This window comes from Lampris incognitus, chromosome 2 (assembly GCF_029633865.1).
Source record: "Lampris incognitus isolate fLamInc1 chromosome 2, fLamInc1.hap2, whole genome shotgun sequence".
Classification (NCBI taxonomy): Eukaryota; Metazoa; Chordata; class Actinopteri; order Lampriformes; family Lampridae; genus Lampris; species Lampris incognitus.
Genome location: NC_079212.1, coordinates 54,417,913 through 54,441,378, shown reverse-complemented (window position 1 = coordinate 54,441,378; position 23,466 = coordinate 54,417,913). Strand labels below are relative to the sequence as shown.

The window sequence follows — 23,466 nt, the reverse complement described above, 5'->3', positions numbered from 1 at the left end:
GCAGTTATATATTATGATAGCGGCAGAAAGTATGAGTAAGGCGGTTTGTTTGCCTGTGTGGCAAATGATCAGAGCTGCATACTTAACGTGATGGAATAAGGAAAAGAAAGCAGGATGAATTCAGGTTTTCCCGTCAGTAAGCAACATGTGAGCAGGCTGCCGCCGACCTGTGAAAGGCGACACCGGCGCAAGGTAACTAGGACCCGTCAGCTGCCACGGCCCGGCCAGCTGTGTGTTGCACATTCGCGCTGTCCGGGACCGTCTCCCGCGACTTGTGCCTCCCAGTTACACTTCGTTCACGTGTGCAGAGTAAACGTGTTGCTGCAAGCTCAGCAAGCCCGGTAAGGGGACGCCAGAGTTGAATCAGTTCCAGTAAAGCCACAGTGTTGCTTGTTGTGTCAATTTGTAGTACAACAGTACTGCGTGAAATATCGCTAAAAACACAAAAACAAAAACAAAAAATAAAACAAAGTACCTGAAGTAACACAGACATCTGGGTGTGTTTGTTTTGTGTCCATCGCAGCGAGCGGAAGGTTGCGGCTGAACTTTGTAACTTCTGCGTGACGTGTACTGGTTTGGGACGGGGGCGTGGGGTGTTCAAGATGCAAACGTTTAGGAAGCCCTTAAGCGTTACTAAGTGACACAACGCGTTACTGACTGACACAACGCGTTACTGAGTGACACAACGCGTTACTGAGTGAGACAACGCGTTACTAAGTAACACAACGCGTTACTGAGTTACACAACGCGTTACTAAGTGACACAACGCGTTACTAAGTGACACACCGCGTTACTGAGTTACACAACGCGTTACTGAGTTACACAACGCGTTACTAAGTGACATAACCGGCAGAAGAAAAGCCCAGTGAGTAGCCGTGCTGACACGGGACGCTGCAGAATGTCTCACCGTGTGTGTGTGTGTGTGTGTGTGTGTGTGTGTGTGTGTGTGTGTGTGTGTGTGTGTGTGTGTGTGTGTGTGTGTGTGTGATCCCAGGTTTGTGAGGGGAAACCAGCATCGGTAGGGGAACAAGAGAAGGATGAAACAAATGCATGTTTCCCCAGATGAAACAAAAGCATGTTTCCCCAGATGAAACAAATGCATGTTTCCCCAGATGAAACAAATGCATGTTTGTTTCCCCAGTTTGTGTTGATATGTGCGCCCTGCGCCTTTGCGTGGGAAGCACTGTGCTGCGGTTAGTGTGTGGCTGTATTCTAGAGCAACACCATCCTCCGCTCCGCCGCCACATCTCCGTCTTTATCCAACCGCACCGCCCCTTCTACCCCCTATTCTGCTCACGTGCCATGCACCAAGCCTTTCCATATATGCTTTAACTTCTTGATGACGTCTGGGTTCTGCTCGTCTGTGTCCTAACTTGTGTATTTGTCTCTCTCCGGCTCCCCCAGCCTGCTTCTGCGGCTCTGACTTAACGACTTGGCACCATTCTCAAACCCCCGCACATTCTTCACGCTGCGTCCTGCGCAGCGCCAGCGGGATACAGCAAACACAGGAAAGTGTAGGGGGGCCGACTGAAATCCCACAAGCCCTTCGTGGGAAGGTACTGACAACACAACCTGGACACGTCATGAACATAATATCCTGGCCTTGTCGCAGAGGAACGTCTGAGACGAGACTCCATGGCACATTTATCTGCCCCAGCGAGGCATCCTGTTTATACGACTTCCTATTCAGTCTTCAGTGTGTCGTAAACACTTCTCTGCATGGAGCAGAAGACCGGTTCGTTCCAAAGGCCACATGGCAGCGTGTCTCGGGCCGCTGGCCCGCGTCAACCGTCTCTTAGGTTTTAACTCAGAAAATGTATAAATTAGCTCATGAAGTCGTGGAGATGAAGAGAAACGTCTTCAGTCGGGGTTAAAGGTCAGGTTATGTCTCAAAGAACCACGACCACACGAAAAACATCTTCAGGTGCAGAGTCCAAGAAACCAACATAGACGAGAGAAAGAAGCCCCACACACCGACGTCAGCCCTGCTGGAACAGATGCGTCCCGGAGCGGCTCATGGGGTGTGACATTCCTACTTTTCCAACACAAATGATCCCAGAAGGCCACCACTGTCTTTCACTTTGATTTTTCTGGCAATTGAATATATATCCCCCTGCTGTTAAGGACACCCGGGTTACATAGTGTAACGACCACGGATGTGTGGACTCGCTAGCCCGTTGGCTCACGGGTCGAACCCTTCAGTCGACTGGTTAGCGCAGTCGGCCGTGGTGCGGGCCACCCGGGTACGCGTCCCGGCGGCGGCGGCGGTTCCCGGCTGCCCCCTGAATTCGCCACAGTATCGTTCTGTTAGGAATGTGAGCAAGAGCACTCAGAGACCTCCGGTGAAGAGTGCAGCGGCTTGACTTTGCCCCGCCACGTCTGGTGACGCCGCTGCGTCTGCGCCGCTTCCCGGTGACATCAGCAGGAGTATTCATCTGCCTGTCTTTTACCCACGTAACGGCTCTCAAGTTATCAAGTTACCCCCCCCTTTTCTCCCCTATTAAATTTGGCCAATTACCCGGTCGCTGCTCCACCCCCTCTGCTGATCCGGGGTGGGCGGCAGACTACCACACGCTTCCTCCCATACATGTGGAGTCACCAGCCGCTTCTTTTCACCTGACAGTGAGGAGTTTCGCCAGGAGGAGTAGCGCGTGGGAGGATCACGCTATTTCCCCCAGTTCCCCCCTCCCCGAACAGGCGCCCCGACCGGCCAGAGGAGGCGGTAGTGCAGCGACAACGACACATAGCCACATCCGGCTTCCCACCTGTAGACACGGCCAATTGTGTCTGTAGGGACGCCCGACCAAGCCGGAGGTACCACGGGGATTCGAACCGGAAATCCCCGTGTTGGGAGGCAACGGAATAGACCGCTACGCCACCCGGACGCCCGTGTTTTGTTTTTATTTTGTTTTGATTTTGAGAGACTTTATTGATCCCCGTGGGGGAATTCCTCTCTGCAGGTAACCCCTCCTAGCTGTGTAGCTAGCAGCAGGGGGCAGCCACCGTGCGGCACACGGGGACCAACTCCAGTTGGTCTCACCATGCCTCAGTCAGGGGCAAAGACAGGAGTATGAACCCTAACATGCATGTCTTTCTGATGGTGGGGGAAACCGGAGCACCCGGAGAAACCCACCGCAGACACGGGGAGAACATGCAAACTCCACACAGAGGATGACCGGGCATGACCCCCAAGGTTGGACTACCCCGGGATTTAAACCCAGGGCCTTCCTGCTGTGAGGCGACCGCGCTAACCACTGGACCACCTTGCCGCCAATCTGAAGTGATCAACAAATCCTCTCATCAGACTCGGTGAGCAGGTCTCCATATACACCAGATTACATGTTGGAAAAGTGGCGGCATGGTGGCGCAGTGGATAGCGCGGTCGCCTCACAGCAAGAAGGTTCTGAGTTCGAGCCCCGGGTAGTCCAACCTTGGGGGTCGTCCCGGGTCGTCCTCTGTGTGGAGTTTGCATGTTCTCCCCATGTCTGCGTGGGTTTCCTCCGGGGGCTCCGGTTTCCTCCCACAGTCCAAAGAAATGTAGGTCAGGTGAATCAACCGTACTACATTGTCCCTAGGTGTGTGTGTGTGTGTGTGTGTGTGTGTGTGTGTGTGTGTGTGTGTGTGTGTGTGTGTGTGTGGGCGCCCGTGACGGCCTGGCGGCCTGTCCAGGGTGTCTCCCCGCCTGCTGCCCAATGACTGCTGGGATAGGCTCCAGCATCCCAGGAGAAGCGGTTTGGATAAGGGAATGATGAAAGGATGGATGGATGGAAGGATGTTGGAAAAGGAGTAGGAGGAAGTGTACACTTATTTCTTCCTACCCTGCTCTTAAGTGAATTCAGCTATTATACATTACAAACTCAGTTCCCACTGTCCTATGTAGTTCACATTCAATGCAACTTGTGCTGCGCAACACAAACTCACCTACTGTGCTGCACAACTTCTGCTGCGCAACATAAAGTCATCTACTGTGCTGCACAACACGAAGTCACCTACTGTGCTGCACAACTTGTGCTGCACAACATAAAGTCACCTACTGTGCTGCACAACTACTGCTGCACAACACAAAGTCACCTACTGTGCTGTACAATTTGTGCTGCACAACACATCCTACAGTGCTGCACAACACAAAGTCACCTACCGTGCTGCACAACTTCTGCTGCACAACACAAAGTCACCTACTGTGCTGCACAACTTGTGCTGTGCAACATAATGTCACCTACTGTGCTGTGCAACTTCTGCTGCACAACACAATGTCACTTACAGTGCTGTACAACCTGTGCTGCGCAACACAAAGTCACCTACTGTGCTGCACAACACAAAGTCACCTACTGTGCTGCACAACGTCCGCTGCACAACAGAAAGTCACCTACTGTGCTGCACAACTTGTGCTGCACAACACAAAGTCACCTAATGTGCTGCGCAACATAAAGTCACCTACTGTGCTGCACAACTTCTGCTGCACAACACAAAGTCGCCTACTGTGCTGCGCAACTTCTGCTGCACAACACAAAGTCACCTACTGTGCTAAACAACTTCTGCTGCACAACACAGTCACCTACTATGCCGCACAACTTCTGCTGCACAACATAAAGTCACCTACTGTGCTGCACAACTTGTGCTACACAACACAAAGTTACCTACTGTGCTGCACAACTTGTGCTGCACAACACAAAGTCACCTACTGTGCTGCACAACTGCTGCACAACACAAAGTCACCTACTGTGCTGCACAACTTGTGCTGCACAAAACAAAGTCGCCTACTGTGCTGCACAACACAAAGTCACCTACTGTGCTGCACAACTTCTGCTGCACAACACAAAGTCGCCTACTGTGCTGCGCAGCTTCTGCTGCACAACACAAAGTCACCTACTGTGCTGCACAACTTGTGCTGCACAACACAACGTCACCTACTGTGCTGCACAACTTCTGCTGCACAACACAAAGTCACCTACTGTGCTGCACAACATAAAGTCACCTACTGTGCTGCACAACTTCTGCTGCACAACACAAAGTCGCCTACTGTGCTGCACAACTTCTGCTGCACAACACAAAGTCACCTACTGTGCTGCACAACTTCTGCTGCACAACTGCTGCACAACACAAAGTCACCTACTGTGCTGCACAACTTCTGCTGCACAACACAAAGTCACCTACTGTGCTGCACAACTGCTGCACAACACAAAGTCACCTACTGTGCTGCACAACTGCTGCACAACACAAAGTCACCTACTGTGCTGCACAACTTGTGCTGCACAACACAAAGTTACCTACTGTGCTGCAAAACTTGTGCTGCACAACACAAAGTCACCTACTGTGCTGCACAACTTGTGCTGCACAGCACAAAGTCACCTACTGTGCTGCACAACTTGTGCTGCGCAACATAAAGTCACCTACTGTGCTGCGCAACTGCTGCACAACACAAAGTCACCTACTGTGCTGCACAACTTGTGCTGCGCAACATAAAGTCACCTACTGTGCTGCACAACTGGTGCTGCGCAACATAAAGTCACCTACTGTGCTGCACTACTTCTGCTGCACAACACAAAGTCGCCTACTTTGCTGCACAACCGCTGCACCTCATAAAGTCACCTACTGTGCTGCACAACTTCTGCTGCACAACATAAAGTCACCTACTGTGCTGCACAACTTGTGCTGCACAACACAAAGTTACCTACTGTGCTGCACCACAGACTATAACCCAGGTAAGGACACCACAGACTATAATCCAGGTAAGGACACCACAGACTATAACCCAGGTAAGAACACCACAGACTATAACCCAGTTAAGGACACCACAGACTATAACCGTTCCTACCCTGCTCTTAAGTGAATTCAGCTACTATACATTACAAACTCAGTTCCCACTGTACTATGTAGTTCACATTCAATGCAACTTCTGCTGCGCAACACAAACTCACGTACTGTGCTGCACAACTTCTGCTGCGCAACATAAAGTCATCTACTGTGCTGCACAACACAAAGTCACCTACTGTGCTGCACAACTTCTGCTGCGCAACATAAAGTCATCTACTGTGCTGCACAACACAAAGTCACCTACGGTGCTGCACAACTTGTGCTGCAAAACATAAAGTCACCTACTGTGCTGCACAACTTCTGCTGCACAACACAAAGTCACCTACTGTGCTGCACAACTTGTGCTGCGCAACATAAAGTCATCTACTGTGCTGCACAACACAAAGTCACCTACTGTGCTGCACAACTTGTGCTGCACAACACAAAGTCACCTACTGTGCTGCACAACTTGTGCTGCGCAACATAAAGTCACCTACTGTGCTGCACAACTTGTGCTGCGCAACATAAAGTCACCTACTGTGGTGCGCAACATAAAGTCACCTATTGTGCTGCACAAGTTCTGCTGCACAACATAAAGTCACCTACTGTGCTGCACAACCTCTGCTGCACAACACAAAGTCACCTACTGTGCTGCACAACTGCTGCACAACACAAAGTTACCTACTATGCTGCACAACTTGTGCTGCACAACACAAAGTCACCTACTGTGCTGCACACCTGCTGCACAAAACAAAGTCACCTACTGTGCTGCACAACTTGTGCTGCACAACACAAAGTTACCTACTGTGCTGCACAACTTGTGCTGCACAACACAAAGTCACCTACTGTGAACAACGAGAGAAAGAAACACACATGAGAGAAAGAAAACACATCCTAATGTCATGTACCAAGAAGGATCAACACGTAAACCTGCAATAGGACAGTGTGTCCCTGGCTTTCCCTCAGTGTCCAGGACACCGTCTGAGGACTCAAATGGAGGCTTTGGGCTCAGTCTTCATGTCGGTGCAGACTCCAACAGCAGCCACGTGGACACTTCCTGCAGTGCAAGGTGACTTTTTCACATCTGCGTCCGTTTGGTAGTTTCGTGGCTAGCAAAGACCCGCTTGCGCTGAGGATGGGTGTGTGGCGCAGCGGGTCAGCTGGTCACCGGTGTGTCCAGGCTGATCCACAGGCACAGGAGGGTCTGCCCAATGATGAGACGCTAAGGACACCACAGACCATAACCCAGGTAAGGACACCACAGACTATAACCCAGGGAAGAACACCACAGACTATAACCCAGGTAAGGACACCACAGACTATAACCTAGGTGAGGACACCACAGACTATAACCCAGGGAAGGACACCACAGACTATAACCCAGGTAAGGACACCACAGACTATAACCCAGGTAAGAACACCACAGACTATAACCCAGTTAAGGACACCACAGACTATAACCCAGTTAAGGACACCACAGACTATAACCCAGGTAAGAACACCAGAGACTATAACCCAGGTAAAAACACCACAGACTATAACCCAGGGAAGAACACCACAGACCATAACCCAGGTAAAAACACCACAGACTATAACCCAGGTAAGGACACCACAGACTATAACCCAGGTAAGAACACCACAGACTATAACCACAGAATATAACCCAGGTAAAAACACCACAGACTATAACCCAGGTAAGAACACCAGAGACTATAACCCAGGTAAGGACACCACAGAATATAACCCAGGTAAGAACACCACAGACTATAACCCAGGTAAGGACACCACAGAATATAACCCAGGTAAGAACACCACAGACTATAACCCAGGTGAGAACACCACAGAACATAACCCAGGTACGAACACCATAGAATACAACCCAGGTAAGAACACCACAGACTATAACCCAGGTAAGAACACAACAGACTATAACCCAGGTAAGAACACCACAGACTATAACCCAGGTAAGAACACCACCAGACTATAACCCAGGGAAGAACACCACAGACTATAACCCAGGGAAGAACACCACAGACTATAACCTAGGTAAGAACACCACAGAAGATGGAATCAGTTCATCTGGACTCAACATTTACCGAGAGAATTGTTTCACCATCATCTAATGCCCCCTTTCCACTGCATGGTACCGGCTCAACTCCACTCTATTCGACTCTACTCACTTCAATTTTTGGGATGTTGTTTTCCACTGCGGATAGTACCCCCTCACAGTGAAGCCCCGCTGCTTATTTGTGGGCCTGTTGACTAGTTTTTTTTATAAAGATTTTATTTATATTTAAATAAATATACATATATTTATTTTTATTTATTTATTTATTTATAGTGGTATTTTCATGTCACCTTTTAGTATTGGCTCAGCTCACTTGGAACATCGATGGAGGTGGTACCAAAAAAAGTACCTGGTACCAGGTGCTATCTCTAACCTTTGCCCAATGGAAAATCAAAAGAAGCAAGCAGAGTTGAGTTGAGTTGAGCTGGTACCATGCAGTAGAAAAGGGGCATAAGTGACCTCACTGCAGGTGTCCCCACCCTTATAAACAGTACAGCTGCATAATGACCCAAACCAACGACCAGTTTCATGTGCAAACATGGGTGTGAGCATTAACTAGAGATTCATGGTCATGTGTACTATTCACAGAGGACTGAGGAATACTTGCAATCACAGCATTGTAAAATGGTGACAGATGTATTCTGAGACCCCACCCCCCTCCGTTCAGGGAGGATCGTTCCACTGACACAGCGGTCCCGCATTAAACAGGCCCTGGTTAAGTGTGGTTATCCTAACTGGGTGTTTGTCACAGCGAGGAAGACGCCCAAACAGTGCACCAGCCGATAGAAGAGAGGAGAAGGACAGCAGCTGTCTAAGCATAAACGAGTTGAGATTCTGTATGTGGCGGGAGTGTCAGAACAGTTGAGACATATGTAGCACCTCCAGTGCAAACTAGGGGTAGCAGTAAAGGTCCGCAGCCTCACTGGGCTGGGCTCGCCATCACAATCTTCCAAATTTTATCTGGTAGTTAAGAAAACAGCCGGAGTTCCAAATACTTAAAACTCGACAGACCTTCGTCTCGTAAGATCACAGATGAGGTTCTGATTACACATAACACTTTTCACAATCAAAAAATGTCAATACTCTGACTTTCTAAGGCTATGTATAATGAAATTCAGTCATCGGTCCAAGAGCACAATTTCCAGGATGATCACAAAAAGAAAAGAGAGAGAGGGGGAAAAAAGACGACTGCGTGTAGCAGTCTCTACCCTAGCGAGTTGCGTAGTGCGCCCCTTAAGCAGCGGCATGTCACTACACCTCTAAATCAATGACTATTAGTAGCCCTATATGTCATATGGGTTACACCCTCCCCCCTTGACTCTGCATGAGTCCCTTCATGCGCTGACCTATTGCCAGTCTAAAAGACTAAACAGGGGAAGCCTTATAGTCAATAATGGTGTCAAGCGCTACATTAAAGCTTTCTAAGCGACTCTGTGCAAAGGAGATTAAGGGTTTCCCCGACCTGGGGTGGTGAAAACGGCCGGGTGGCCGTCGTGACCTCTCAGATTTACACGTAGAGTCATTTGTTTGTTCATGTGCCACATCTTCAATTTCCTTTGCTTTATCAATCATCTTACAGGTTGGTTCACTGTTCATGTCAGTATTTTGCTGAACTTCCTCAACAGCTTTATCATCTTCAGGATCCTCCAGATTAACAGGAGATGCATCATATTCATCAACAGCAATGGTCGGAATTTCATTTATCATGCCAGGTGAAGTTGTATCCTCTCCAGTAGGGGATTGCTCATACCTAGTGTCTGGTGTCTGTCCTTCAACTATATCAGGGGGCGTCTGAACAGGTTCAGCTGGCATCACAGAATGACCAACATGAGATTCGTCCTGAGGATGGGAGGTCACTGGCAGGGCTGGTGAGCATTTAGCATCCGCTGCTTGCGTTACAGTGGGTTGCTGTGTCCTTGGAATTTCATACACATGAAAGTATCTTTCCTCAGGAAGGACAGACAGCTGGGTGGGAAAGAAAGTTGAGTCATCCTCAGACTCGGAGTGCTCCTCTAGAGGCTGAGGTGGACCACGCCTGGTTCTTGGCCTGCGGGCCTTTGGCTCGTCTTGTTCAACTTCCTCCGCTTCAGATAAGTCACCACAAGGGAGTAAGAGGTCCCTATGTAAGGTTCGGATAGGACCATCTCCATGTATGGGCTGTACTTTGTACACAGGTAGCTCTCCCATCTTTTCCAGAACTTTGTGCATTGTTGATTCCCACTTATCCGCAAGCTTGTGTTTCTTTTGCAACCGCAGATTTCTTACCAACACTTGATCGTCTTCCTTTAGTGTTCACTCTCTTACTGCCCTGTCAAAGCGGCGTTTGTTTCGTTCAGCAACCTTTTGCGAATTCTTGTGTGCAATCTGGTAACTCTCCTTGAGTCGTGCTTTCAGGTTTCTCACATAGTGGAACTGGGATTTAGGTGCACCATCTTTAACAGGCAAGCAGAACGCAATGTCCACTGGTAACCTAGGCTGACGCCCAACATTAACTCATATGGACTGAACCCGGTGACCTCATTCTTCATGCAGTTGTGGGTTAATGGCTTTATGTAGTCACGCCAGTGACTTTTCTTCTTGTCGCTCAAGGTTCCTAACATGCCAAGAAGTGTTCGATTGAACCGTTCAACCCAGGGCCGGTCCTATGCTATTCTGGGCCGGGGAGCAACCATCGCTCACCGCGATGTCACAGACATGCACGACCGTGACAACCACCAACACCCATAAAGCCTAGGCCTACACACGCACGCATACACCACACAGCTGTGTGTGGGGTGAGCACAGGCTACCAGAAGAAACAACCAATTCAAAATAACATCAACCACAGGACACAATTACAAGCAACCATGCCACAGCGGGCTATTGTCAAGTCCTCCTCATTATCTTCCCTTCAAACTTGACGCGTCGTGTCTTGACCGCTGCAAATGTTGCAGTTGTGTCAATGTAATCCACCTGTCTTGCCACACGGTTCTCGATGGACAACACAGCCAACGCAGACAGTCTTTCTTGGGACATCGTTAATCTCAAATATGTCTTGATCAATTTCAATTAGCTGAAAGAGCGCGCTGCACTTGCGACTGAGAATGGAGTTGTAAGGAACACCTGGCAAGTGGCAGTAGTGTTGGGAAATGCCATTTTCATGTCTCTCTCAACTAAAACATCCAGCACTTCAGAGGTTGTTTTTACATCAGCTGGGAGCAGACGTGACAAAAATCCAAATTCACTGTCCAGTTCTCCACCATCAATCCCCCCCACAAACTCCGCGAGCTCTTCGCAGGCCTCTCTGTGGTTGTCAATCAGGTTAACGTTTTTAATGTCCTCCAAAACGTGGAAAAGACGACCGCACTGACTCAAATATGAAAAACGCTCTTCTGTCTCAGTTATCACTGTGTCGATCAAGCGGATGAAAAAGCTCACTCTAAACTTTTCCTCCCCTGTCAAAGGCTCATCAACTGACCTTTCACCTGGAAGTCGTGTTCGGCATCGCGTACGATGTTCAGGGAAAGCCGGTGGAACGTCAATATTCTCTGCAAGTTCTTTTGCTTTTTCAACAGCATCTTGGAAACCATTCAGTCGACATTGTTCCATCTCTTCTCTTACAGCTGTGACAACTCTTACTGCATCACCGATGCTCAGATGTCGTGACTGCAGGACGACACTGGCCTGATTGGCTGTATTCAGCACTTTGTGCCAAACAACTAAGCTGACCAAAAAGTCAAATGTTTCAGTTGCCTGTACGAGACTTGTGACTTTAGAGGTGGTCTCGGAATCACATCTGCTATCTTCACTGATGGCTATGAGTGCATCTATGACCTGGGGTTGCTGCTCAATTCCCGTTCTTGTCGCGTCAGCACGAGCACTCCATCTGGTCTCTGAGAGAGGTTTCAGTGTGATGCGTACATGTTTTTCAAGAATCCCCCAACGTTTCGTTGATTTTCGGAATAATTTGTATAGCCGATCTAGCACTCCAAAAAAATTCTTGGCCTCGTTCGAGGACTCGGCTGCATGTTCGAGGCCAGATTCAAGTTGTGAGGGCAACAGGGCACAAAGAAAGCCCGCTTGTTAACCTGCTTCACCCTTGCTTGTACTCCCCTGTGCACACCCCTCATGTTTGCCCCGTTATCGAAACATTGTCCCCTGCAATCATCAATGTTAATGCCATATTTAGCCAGCCTTTCCAGCAGTGTATCTGCATGTGCTTTGTCCGTTGTGCTTTTCACAGCAATGAATTCAAAAAAGCTCTCATGCACCTCTACCTTCTGGTCTGTTGTAGCATATCGCAAAACGAGAGAGAGCTGTTCTTTGTGCGACACATCTGGTGTGCAGTCCATCATGGTGCTGTAATATCTAGCTGTTTTGACCTTCTGCACGATTTTTTCCAACACTGCCTCAGCTAGGAGTCCAATGAACTCATTTTGAATGTTTTTGCTGAAGTAGTGGGTAGTCTTGGAATGATTGAGATGTCGTGCTGATGGCGCATCATATTTGGCCAAAAATTCCACAAGCTTAAGAAAATTGCCGTTGTTTTCTTGGTAAAGGCGATCGACACTTCTTCTAAATGCAAGGATTTGTAATGCAAGAAACATGATGCAATCCAAAATTCTGCTAAGCACTTCATGCACCGTTGTCTCTCACTGAGAAGCTCTGCTTGCTGGTGGCTGTCAATCGTTGTACCAGTAGCCAAAGTGAATTCCAAAGTTTTCCACTTTCAAAAATTCTCAAGATGAGAACGACAATTCTCGTGTTCAGTCAGTCTCGTTGATAACTTGACCCAGTTTGAAAAACCAGTAGTGAAGATCCCTTTGTCAGTTCCAAACAACTTACAACAGAAACAGAAGACGGCATTGGCAGACTTTGAGTAGACTAACCATGGCCGAGGTACTTTTAGGGCACCGACTGCCCTGGTGTAATTAGCTGGTATGAAACGACGGCCATCCGTTTCAGGGAAATCAAAATCGGTCACCTGCAGTGGTTTATTTTTGACTATGTCCGTTCTGATGTCATCATCATGCATTCTGTCTGGCCACTGTGCAGGATCAAATAAGTCAAACTCACGCTCCCCATCACTTTCGTGACTTCCCTCTTCCTCGACAGATTCTCGGTGGTCGTTTGCATTCTCGATAGCGGTGGAGGTGCTAGCACGAGCGCCACGGTCGCTGTCCGCTCCGGTATCCTCTGCTGCTGAGTTAGCACATGTGGTGGATGTGCTAGCTTCATTGCTATCCACAGTATCATCCAAGTGTTCTGCTGCCCAAACGTTAAGCCAAGTACCATATACCTTCTTTGCCTTTTCTGCCTCTTTTTTTGTATTTTCTACCTTACGTTTCTGTAATTTTCTTTTCTTACAACCAGATTTGTTTCCAGACATTTTTTTGGTTAGTAGAACCGAATTTCACGTCTTCATCACAGGCTATACTAACTCATGGGGGAGGGGGATGACGACACACCTTTTGAGACATTTTTGAAAATAAATCATTATCAGCCAATAGGGAAACCAGGAGGAGCAGCATACATGGCCTCTTTGCACTGCTGAGACACACAATTAACAATCACTGCACTTACAGCAGAATCAGCGCAGAAAGATTTTTTTTTCTGGGCCCCCCTCCAGACCTGGGCCCGGTGTGGTTGCTCCCGTTGCTACCCCCGCAGAACCGGCCCTGGTTCAACCAGATTTCCAGGTGGGTGATAGGGACTTGTGCGCACTTTGGTGATACCCGCTAGAGTGCAGAGCTCCTTAATGAGTTGAAACGCACTAAGTAGACATTCTGGAAAGCCGTAATGCACTAAATACTGCTCCCAAATGCACTTTGCAACTGTTGTAGCCTTCTGATCTTTGGTGGGTATGGCAACTGCATATTTGGTAAAGTGATCGGTTATAACCAAGATATCTTTTGTGTTATGACTGTCAGGCTCCAGTGATAAATAGTCCATGCATACCAATTCCATGGGACGAGTTGTTTGGATATTCAAAAGAGATGCGGATTTTTCAGGTGGGGTTTTCCTCCTGACACAGCATCCACATGACTTGACCTTTTTCTCTACATATGCTGCCATCTTAGGCCAATAAAATCTTGACCTAACTAAGTCAAGGGTTCTCTCCAAACCCATATGCCCAATATCCTCATGGAGGCATGTGAGAATGGTGGACCTTAGAGACTTGGGGACCACGAACTGGTAAGTGATGTCCTCGGATCGATGAGTTCTATAGAGAAGACCATCCCTCAATTCCAACAGTTTCCATTCTTTGAGCATCAACTTGAGCTCTGAAGAGTCAGGACTGAGATTGTGGTTTGCTTCATCTCCTGTCTCCAATAGATTGACAACATGTCCAATGACTGGGTCAGACCTTTGATGATGTTGGAGTTCTGCCTCAGTGTAGGTAGGTATGGTGGAACAACTTGGTCCCTCGTCTCCATACGCATCTGTCACTACATCAGCATGAAAGGCAAGGGATTCTACCAAGGTGATAGAGGGCAGGTTGTTGTCGGCTTCACCCAAGAGATGACGGTGATACAAGGCCTTAACCGTGTCAGCTAGTAAATCTTGTTGATTGGAAGAGACAGATGGTGAAGACAGGTGGTGAGAAGCAAATTGTTTCATTCACTCTCTTTCCTTGAGAGAATCATGTTCGTCATCTAGAGTGTCATGAGGCTGCCTTGATAGGCCATCAGCATCTTGGTTGCATGTTCCAGCACAATACTTGATGTTAAAGTCAAAGGTAGAGAGGGCTGCTAACCAGCGATAACTAGCAGCATCAAGTTTAGCTGACTTCAGAACGTATGTCAACGGATTGTTATATGTTACAACCGTGAATGTGTTTCCATAGAGATAGTCTTGAAATTTCTCCACAATGGCCCATTTCAAGGCTAGAAATTCCAGCTTGTAGGCCGGGTACCACTTTTCACTGGAGGAAAGCTCTATGCTTGCATAGGCAATAACTCACATCTCGCCATCTTGTTCTTGGTACAGGGCAGCCCCTAAACCAGTAGTGCCTGCGTCTGTGTGGAGCACATACAGTAGTTTAGGATTCGCGAATCCAAGCACTAGTGAGGAAGTGAGTTTTTCTATGATTGTCTCAAAAGCCTCTTGGCAAGCAGGTGTCCATCGGTTCGCAAAGGGTTCTTTCAGGTTGAAATACCCCCCAGAGCAAGGTGTTGCTTTTCTACTCTTCTTATAAGGTGGACAGCCTCTGGTAAGATCATTCAAGGGTTTGACTGTTTTAGAAAAGTCCCTGACAAACCGGCGATAATATCCTGCAAAGCCTAAGAAGGACTTAAGCTCACTGAGAGTTTGAGGCCTTGGCCAGGTGCTAAGAGCACTGAATTTCTCAGGGTCGGTCTCTACTCCTCTGCTGGAAACAACATGCCCCAAATAGCGCACTGAGCTCTGGAAGAAGCGACACTTTACTGAGGAAAGTTTCAAGCCGTTCTCTCTCAATTGCTGGAGGACATGTAAAAGCCTGGTTTCATGCTCCTCTAATGTACTTGAAAAGACTATGACATCATCCAAGAAAACCAGTACTTCCTTCAGATTAAGACTGCCCATAAATTTTTCCATTAACCGTTGCAAGGTACTGGGGGCATTGGTGATGCCCTGGGGCATGCGATTGAACTCGTAAAACCCCAGAGGACACACAAAAGCAGTCTTAGGCTTATCATACTCCTCCATCTCAAGCTGGTAATAACCAGACTAGAGGTCCATTATGGAGAACCATTTGGATCCGACAAGAGCCGAAAAAGCCTCCTCCAGGTTGGGAGGTGCATATGAGTCTTGTATCCAGGGGTTAAAGTGGGATTTGGTAAGTGGGGGATCTCTGTATTAGAGAGGTGGGCAAAAGTGCGGGAGTGATAGGTAGCTAGCTAACGTTAGGCTAGCTAACCACTGGTCCAGTAGTCCCGACGTTAGCATTGTTAGCTAATAATAGCTACCGGTTTAGCTACCGGTAGCTATTATTAGCTAACAATGCTAACGTTTGCTAGCTAGTTAGTTATTTGAATGAAAATATTGCATGGCCAGAGCTAAGGTTGGACAAACATAACTAGCTAGCTAGCGGTAACGTTACAGGACGCTACCGATAGTTAGCTTGCCTAGCAGCATTCAAACAACTAGCCAGCAACGTCAGCAACTAGCTAGCAACGTTACCGGGTGGAAGATAGCTAGTTAGCTAGCTAGCTAACGTTACGTTCGCTAACGTTAGTTGCTTGAATGAAAACCACAGCAGAGCTAGACAAAACTTTTGGAAATACTATTGGAAATACACTGAAGATACTCACTCTTTATGCCCCCTAATCCAAGATAATAGTGCAGGTAGCAGGTTGACGCTCTCTCGAGTCTTGTCTGCCTGGTGCGGTGAACTGACCCTGACCCGTGAGTGCGAAGCCAGTCTCTTTTGATGTCAAGTCTGGTGAAGCCAGACAGCAGGCAGGTGCGGGTCACGTGAGGACGCGATATCATTCAAACTTTTAGAAAAAGTAAAGTCGTATAAAAATAGAAGAACGACTTTATTTGCGATTTATTTTGTAATTCTTGTGAATTGGCTGCATCATGTTTTTTGTTTTAAATTTTACTGTGACAAAAAGGTTGAAATTACTCCTGTCTACAGAGTGCCGGATCTCAGCTCCGGTTGACTTGGGGGAGGAGGGGAAGTGCCGGTGTCGGGATCCGGGTAGCTCCGGCCCACTTTAATCACTGCTTGTATCGTCAGTGCATTTAACTTGCAATAATCGATGCAAAGGCGGACTTCTCCATTCTTTTTTCGAACCACCATGATTGGTGAAGAGTAAGGGGACTCTGATTCACGAATCACTGCTGCATCCAGGAGGGTTCGCAGATGCTTCCTCACAGCTTCATAATCATTTGGGTGAATTGGTCTGAACTTTTGCTTGAAGGGTGTTTCGTCTTTTAGGTTTATATGATGTTTCACTTTGGGTGCATGCCCAAAATCCAAATCATGCTGGGCGAAAACATCAGCATAAGCACGTAGACTTTGAGTTATCCTATCTTTCCACTCTTCTTGGACAGGAGAATCACCAAAATCAAATGTTAGATCTGACTTGGTACGTTCACTGACTGGCTGAGAAGTGACATTACAACACTTCACGATGTCAACGTTGCTGTTGGAAGCAGGTAAGTTGTCCCAGATCTCTTTGGGAGTATGAAGCTCTGCAATGACACGGTTTGAGGGGAGTGTTATGGCATGCTCGGTTTCATTTTTTACCCACACAAGCAACTTGTGAGGATGCTGCTTGAGCAAAGTGACAAGACAGCACTCTACAAGGATTCCACCAGGCAAGGCAGATGTTGCTGGCTGTTCGACAATGGCGCACTCGCTGGTGGTGTAACCCTCAAGAAGAACTCTACCTTAAGCAGGTATCACTTGCTGGACTTGACCTTTATGAGTCATTATGCCCGCTCTCCCTGTCGAGCTCACCTTTTTCCTGAGCTTAAGTGTATGAAGAATCTGTCTATAGCCATAGACAGGAGACAAGTCACTTGGCTTTTTGCCATGACAGTGTTCATCGTACAAGACGTCAAGTGCATTTGTTCCAATCAGTACAGGTAGGTCACAGTGAGAGCGCAATTCTGGGACTACTAACGCTAAAGTAGAAACTTAAGGCTCAGACTCAACAAAATTCTTTAGAAATTTAAGGATAAGAGGTACATATCCTAAGTATGGAACATTTTGGCCATTAGCACCTTCAACATCCAGGCCATCGATGGGTTGAATGGGGTGCTCTGACAGATTTCTGTCGTAGAAAGAAGCAGATACAGTGGTCACTTGAGACCCAGTGTTGAGGAGCCAATTACAGTTAACTCCTGACACAGTGGCATTAGCTATACATATCTGTCCTACAAGGCCTCTAGGTAGTTTGGGTTGGCATTCTGCCTTGTGAGAGTGAATGAATGCTTTAGTCTGAAGTTTCGTTTTGGGACATTCATGCTTAGTTTCAGTTCCTGACAGTCCCTCCTCAGGAACTGCACTCAGTTTAAATCAAGCTCATTTTGTTCCTCCCAGGCCTGCTGTCTTTGTTTAAACTCCTTACGCTATGTCTCAACCAGTTCAGGATTTGCTTCATTACTGCAGGAAGGCACAATATGGCCATCCTCGCCGCACTTAAAACAATATCCTGGGCAGGGCTTCTTTGCGAGTTTTGACCCGCCTGGGCATAAGGAATTTTCCTCAGTGGGGGCCTTGGTTTTAGCCTTTAATTTCTTACTTGGCTTAGCAGGGGTCTGGCTTGATCCACTACTCAGGGTTGCTTTCAGAGAAGCCATTTGTGCTTGTAACTTAGCAAGTTGCTTTTCTATCTTATGTGCATTAATGGAAGATGCCCCATCTGCAGCAGTCGCTATGTCCATGTCATCAGTGGCATACTCCTCCACTGTGAGAGAATTTGCCTGGGCTTTGGTTTTGGGAAGCCCCAAGTGCTGTTTCATTCGGGTGGACTTAGCAGCTTGCCAGCCCTCCTCGGTGTGTACCAGAAGTAGCAACTCAGAGATGGGTGGGTCATTCTTCTTCTGCTCAAGCTGGAGGCTGGTAATTAAGCTATTACTCCAGCAACCTCTACTGAACTGTTTAAGCAGCTGGCGCTCTGAGTCACTCGCTGCAATGCCTCCACTTTTAACAACTTTACTCAGGGCTGTCTGCAATCACTGTAAATAGCGAGAAGCTGTTTCACCCGAGTTCTGATTAGTGTTCAGGAATTCTACAAAAAGCTCATCTCCATCATCAATAATGCCATACGCTGAGTCCAGTAGGCTAAGATAGTCATGTGGGTGTCCTTTAGGCCCAAAATGCTTAACGATGTTGGCAGCGGGTGGAAGAAGGCTCTCAACCATTTTCCTGACAGTAAGTTTGCCAGACACAGTGGCATCTGTGAGAAGGAACTCAACATTATTGCGCCAGGTGTCATAATCAGACTCAGAATGTGGGCATGGGATTTTCCCTGAGAAAGGCCTAAGCTTGGCATGCCACGATAATAGGAAGACATGTCACTGTACTTAACGACATGCTCAACCACTACTTTATGGACCTCGGGAGTGGTGAGCTGGTCAAGTGGTAAGTAGAGGACTTGTTTCTTAGGTAAGGGTGATGCCTCTGCCTCCAAAGTAAATGGGAGTGAGTCATGGTCATGAGTCGAATCAGTGCCTATGTTTATAGGAGTTTGACTTTTGTCAGCTGTTGGCTCACCTTCGGCTGTATTTCTAGCGGGCTGCGGTTCCTGGCTAACTACTAATACATCTGGTTCAGCTGTGTCATGGTTTTTGGAAGACTTCTGAATTCTAGCCAGTTCATCTAGCAGAAGCTTCTCAAAGTCTGCTCCACTTAGTTTAGCAATACCCTGTAGTTCGGCTAAGTAAGAACAGGTTAAGCTTGAACTTTTGTCAGCGGCATACAGCTCAGACAGAAGCTGAATGTGATGGACAACATTTGGTTTACGGCTGGGTCTTTTGCAGGGCAAGGTATCCTGAAGAAACTGAATGGGTTCACCTGATGTGAATTCCACTATGGCTGTATCTTTAAACTGAGCTTCAGAACTGGTTACTTTAATTATCCTTTCAATAGAACCAAACTCTCCTAAGTACTCCATAACGTCATTGTCTAGCTCATCACCAGTCAAGCCTCCAACTAGGACAGAATTAGGCACTTTAACATTTTCAGATTGAATTACATCCATATTTTAGGCTTTCTTGTTACCACAAAATAAACCTAGGTAGCTGGCATCAGTGTTCACAGATAGAATGCAACAAAAGTGTCAAACTGCTCAAATTTCACATAACAAGGAGCTCAAACCCACTCCTGGCTGGCTCGCCAAGTTTTGTGTAGCGCCTCCAGTGCAAACCAGGGGTAGCAGTAAAGGCGCTAACATCTAACTAGGTTCGGTGAGGGGTTTTCCTTGACTAACTCACGAGAGGAGTTGATGTGTAGTTGAACAGTTGACAATTTTATTGCCTCACGACAGCAAAATATACACAATGCTGACTTTTACATAAAAGAATTGAAATAAAACAAATAAAATAATAAACCAAAAAAAACCTCGTTCAAATCACAATCCTCAATGAGTGTTAGCAGTTTGAGATGAAAGAACAATTCAGTTCCTGGTCCTTGGGTGTATGTGTTGGTCCAAGAGTTCAGTTCCTGATCCGTGCGTGTATTGAATATACTTCAACGATGACTATTTCTACCCTGGTAGAGGAAATAGGCTGGTGTGTATGAGTTCTTATCTGGTGTCTGGATGAATGATTCAGGCTTGTCAGACGTTTCCTAGGACAGATCCTACGGTAGGCCACCGCCTCTATGATCATACACGGTCTCACTGGGCTGGGCTCGCCATCACAACCTTCCAAATTCTATCTGGTAGTAAAAAAAACAAAACCAATCGGGGTTCCAAATACTTAAAACTCGACAGACCTTCGTCTCGTAAGCTCACAGATGAGATTCTACTACTACTACTACTTTCGGCTGCTCCCGTTAGGGGTCGCCACAGCGGATCATCCGTTTCCATTTCTTCCTGTCTTCTGCGTCTTCCTCTGTCACACCAGCCACCTTCATGTCTTCCCTCACCACATCCATAAACCTCCTCTTTGGCCTTCCTCTTCTCCTCTTCCCTGGCAGCTCCATATTCAGCATCCTTCTCCCAGTATACTCAGCATCTCTCCTCCACACATGTCCAAGCCATCTCAATCTTGCCTCTCTTGCTTTGTCTCCAAACCGTCCAACCTGAGCGGTCCCTCTAATATAATCGTTCCTAATCCTGTCCTTCTTCGTTACTCCCAGTGAAAATCTTAGCATCTTCAACTCTGCCATCTCCAGCTCCACCTCCTGTCTTTTTGTCAGTGCCACTGTCTCCAAACCATATAACATAGCTGGTCTCACAACCATCTTGTAAACTTTCCCTTTAACTCTTGCTGATACCCTTCTGTCGCAAATCACTCCTGACACACTTCTCCACCCACTCCAACCTGCCTGCACTCTCTTTTTCACCTCTCTACTGCACTCCCCATTACTTTGGACAGTTGACCCCAAGTATTTAAACTCAAATGCCTTTGTCACCTCCACTCCTTGCATCCTCACAATTCCACTGTCCTCTCTCTCATTCACGCATAGGTATTCCGTCTTGCTCCTACTGACTTTCATTCCTCTTCTCTCCAGTGCATACCTCCACCTCTCCAGGCTCTCCTCAACCTGCACCCTACTCTCACTACAGATCACAATGTCATCCGCGAACATCATCGTCCATGGAGACTCCTGCCTGATCTTGTCCGTCAACCTGTCCATCACCATTGCAAACAAGAAAGGGCTAAGAGCCGATCCTTGATGTAATCCCACCTCCACCTTGAACCCATCTGTCATTCCAACCGCACACCTCACCATTGTCACACTTCCGTCATACGTATCCTGCACCACTCTTACATACTTCTCTGCAACTCCTGAATTCCTCATACAATACCACACCTCCTCTCTCGGCACTCTGTCATAAGATTTCTCTAAATCTACAAAGAAACAATGCAACTCTTTCTGGCCTTCTCTATACTTCTCAATCAACATTCTCAAAGCAAACATTGCATCTGTGGTGCTCTTTTGTGGCATGAAACCATACTGCTGCTCGCTGATCGTAACCTCTCCTCTTAACCTAGCTTCTATTACTCTTTCTCAAATCTTCATGCTGTGGCTGATCAACTTTATACCTCTGTAGTTGTTACAGTTCAGCACATCACCCTTGTTCTTGAAAATCGGTACCAGTATGCTTCTTCTCCACTCCTCAGGCATCCTCTCACTTTCCAGGATTGTGTTAAACAATCTAGTTAAAAACCCCACTGCCATCTCTCCTAAACATCTCCATGCCTCCACAGGTATGTCATCAGGACCAACTGCCTTTCCACTCTTCCTCCTCTTCATTGCTGCCCTCACTTCCTCCTTGCTAATCCGCTGAACTTCCTGATTTACTATCCCTACATCATCCAACCTTCTCTCTCTCTCATTTTCTTCATTCATCAGCCCCTCAAAGTATTCCTTCCACCTTCTTAGCACACTCTCCTCGCTTATCAGCACATTTCCATCTCTATCCTTGATCGCCCTAACTTGCTACACATCCTTTGCAGCTTGGTCTCTCTGTCTAGCCAATCGGTACAAGTCCTTTTCTCCTTCCTTAGTGTCTAATCTGTCATACAACTCACCATACGCCTTTTCCTTTGCCACCTCTCTCTTTGCTTTACGCTGCATCTCCTTGTACTCCTGTCTACTTTCTTCATCTCTCTTACTATCCCACTTCTTCTTTGCCAACCTTTTCCTCTGTATAATTTGCTGTACTTCCTCATTCCACCACCAAGTCTCCTTGTCTTCCTTCCTCTGTCCTGACGACACACCAAGTACCTTCCTAGCTGTCTCCCTCACTATTTCTGCAGTGGTTGTCCAGCCATCTGGCAACTCTTCACTACCACCCAGTGCCTGTCTTAACTCCTGCCTGAACTCCACACAACCGTCTTCCTTCTTCAACTTCCACCATTTGATCTTCGGCTGTGTCTTCACTCGCTTCCTCTTCTTGGTCTCCAAAGTCATCCTACAGACCACCATCCGATGCTGCCTAGCTACGTTCTCCCCTGTCACCACCTTGCAGTCTCCAATCCCTTTTAGATCGTGCCTTCTACATAAGATATAGTCCACCTGTGTGCACTTTCCTCCACTCTTGTATGTCACCCTGTGTTCCTCCCTCTTCTTGAAATATGTATTCACCACAGCCATTTCCATCCTTTTCGCAAAATCGACCACCATCTGTCCTTCCACATTTCTCTTCTTGACTCCATACCTTCCCATCACCTCTGTTCCCTTCACCAACATGTCCATTGAAGTCCGCTCCAATCACCACTCTCTCCTCCTTGGGTACCCTCTCCACCATGTCGTCCAACTCACTCCAGAATTCTTCTTTTTCATCCATCTCACACCCAACTTGCGGGGCATATGCGCTGATAACATTCAGCAATAAACCTTCAATTTCCAGCTTCATACTCATCACTCTGTCTGACACTCTCTTCACCTCCAGCACGCTCTTGACATACTCTTCCCCCAGAATTACCCCTACCCCATTACTCCTCCCATTCACACCATGGTAGAAGAGTTTGAACCCACCTCTGATACTCCTGGCCTTACTCCCCTTCCACCTGGTCTCTTGCACACACAGTATGCCTACCTTTCTTCTTTCCATCATGTCAGCCAGCTCTCTCCCTTTACCAGTCATAGTGCCAACATTCAAAGTTCCAACTCTCACCTCCACATGCCTACCCTTCCTCCTTTCTAGCTGCCTCTGGACATGCTTTCCCCCTCTCCTTCTCCTTTGCCCAACAGTAGCATAGTTTCCACCGACACCCTGCTGGTTAACAGTACCGGTGGCGGTCGTTGGTAACCCGGGCCTCGACCGATCCGGTATGTAAGTCTTATTTATGATCCGCATATTTGATTTGGCAAAGATTTTACGCCGGATGCCCTTCCTGACGCAACCCTCCCCATTTGTCTGGGCTTGGGACCGGCACTAAGGATGCACTCGCTTGTGCATCCTCAGTGGCTGGGTTCACAGATGAGATTCTGATTACACATAACACTTTTCACA

General features: G+C 47.5%; 1 protein-coding gene across 1 annotated transcript in view; it reads right to left on the bottom strand.

The window, feature by feature from the left end:
- The window catches only part of tmco4 (transmembrane and coiled-coil domains 4), a 542,127-nt gene extending 541,609 nt beyond the window's left edge, over positions 1 to 518 (bottom strand). Inside the window, 1 exon segment of the mRNA XM_056300060.1 lies at positions 476 to 518. Coding sequence (XP_056156035.1) covers positions 476 to 518 — 43 coding nt within the window.
- Between the last annotated feature and the right edge of the window lie 22,948 nt (positions 519 to 23,466).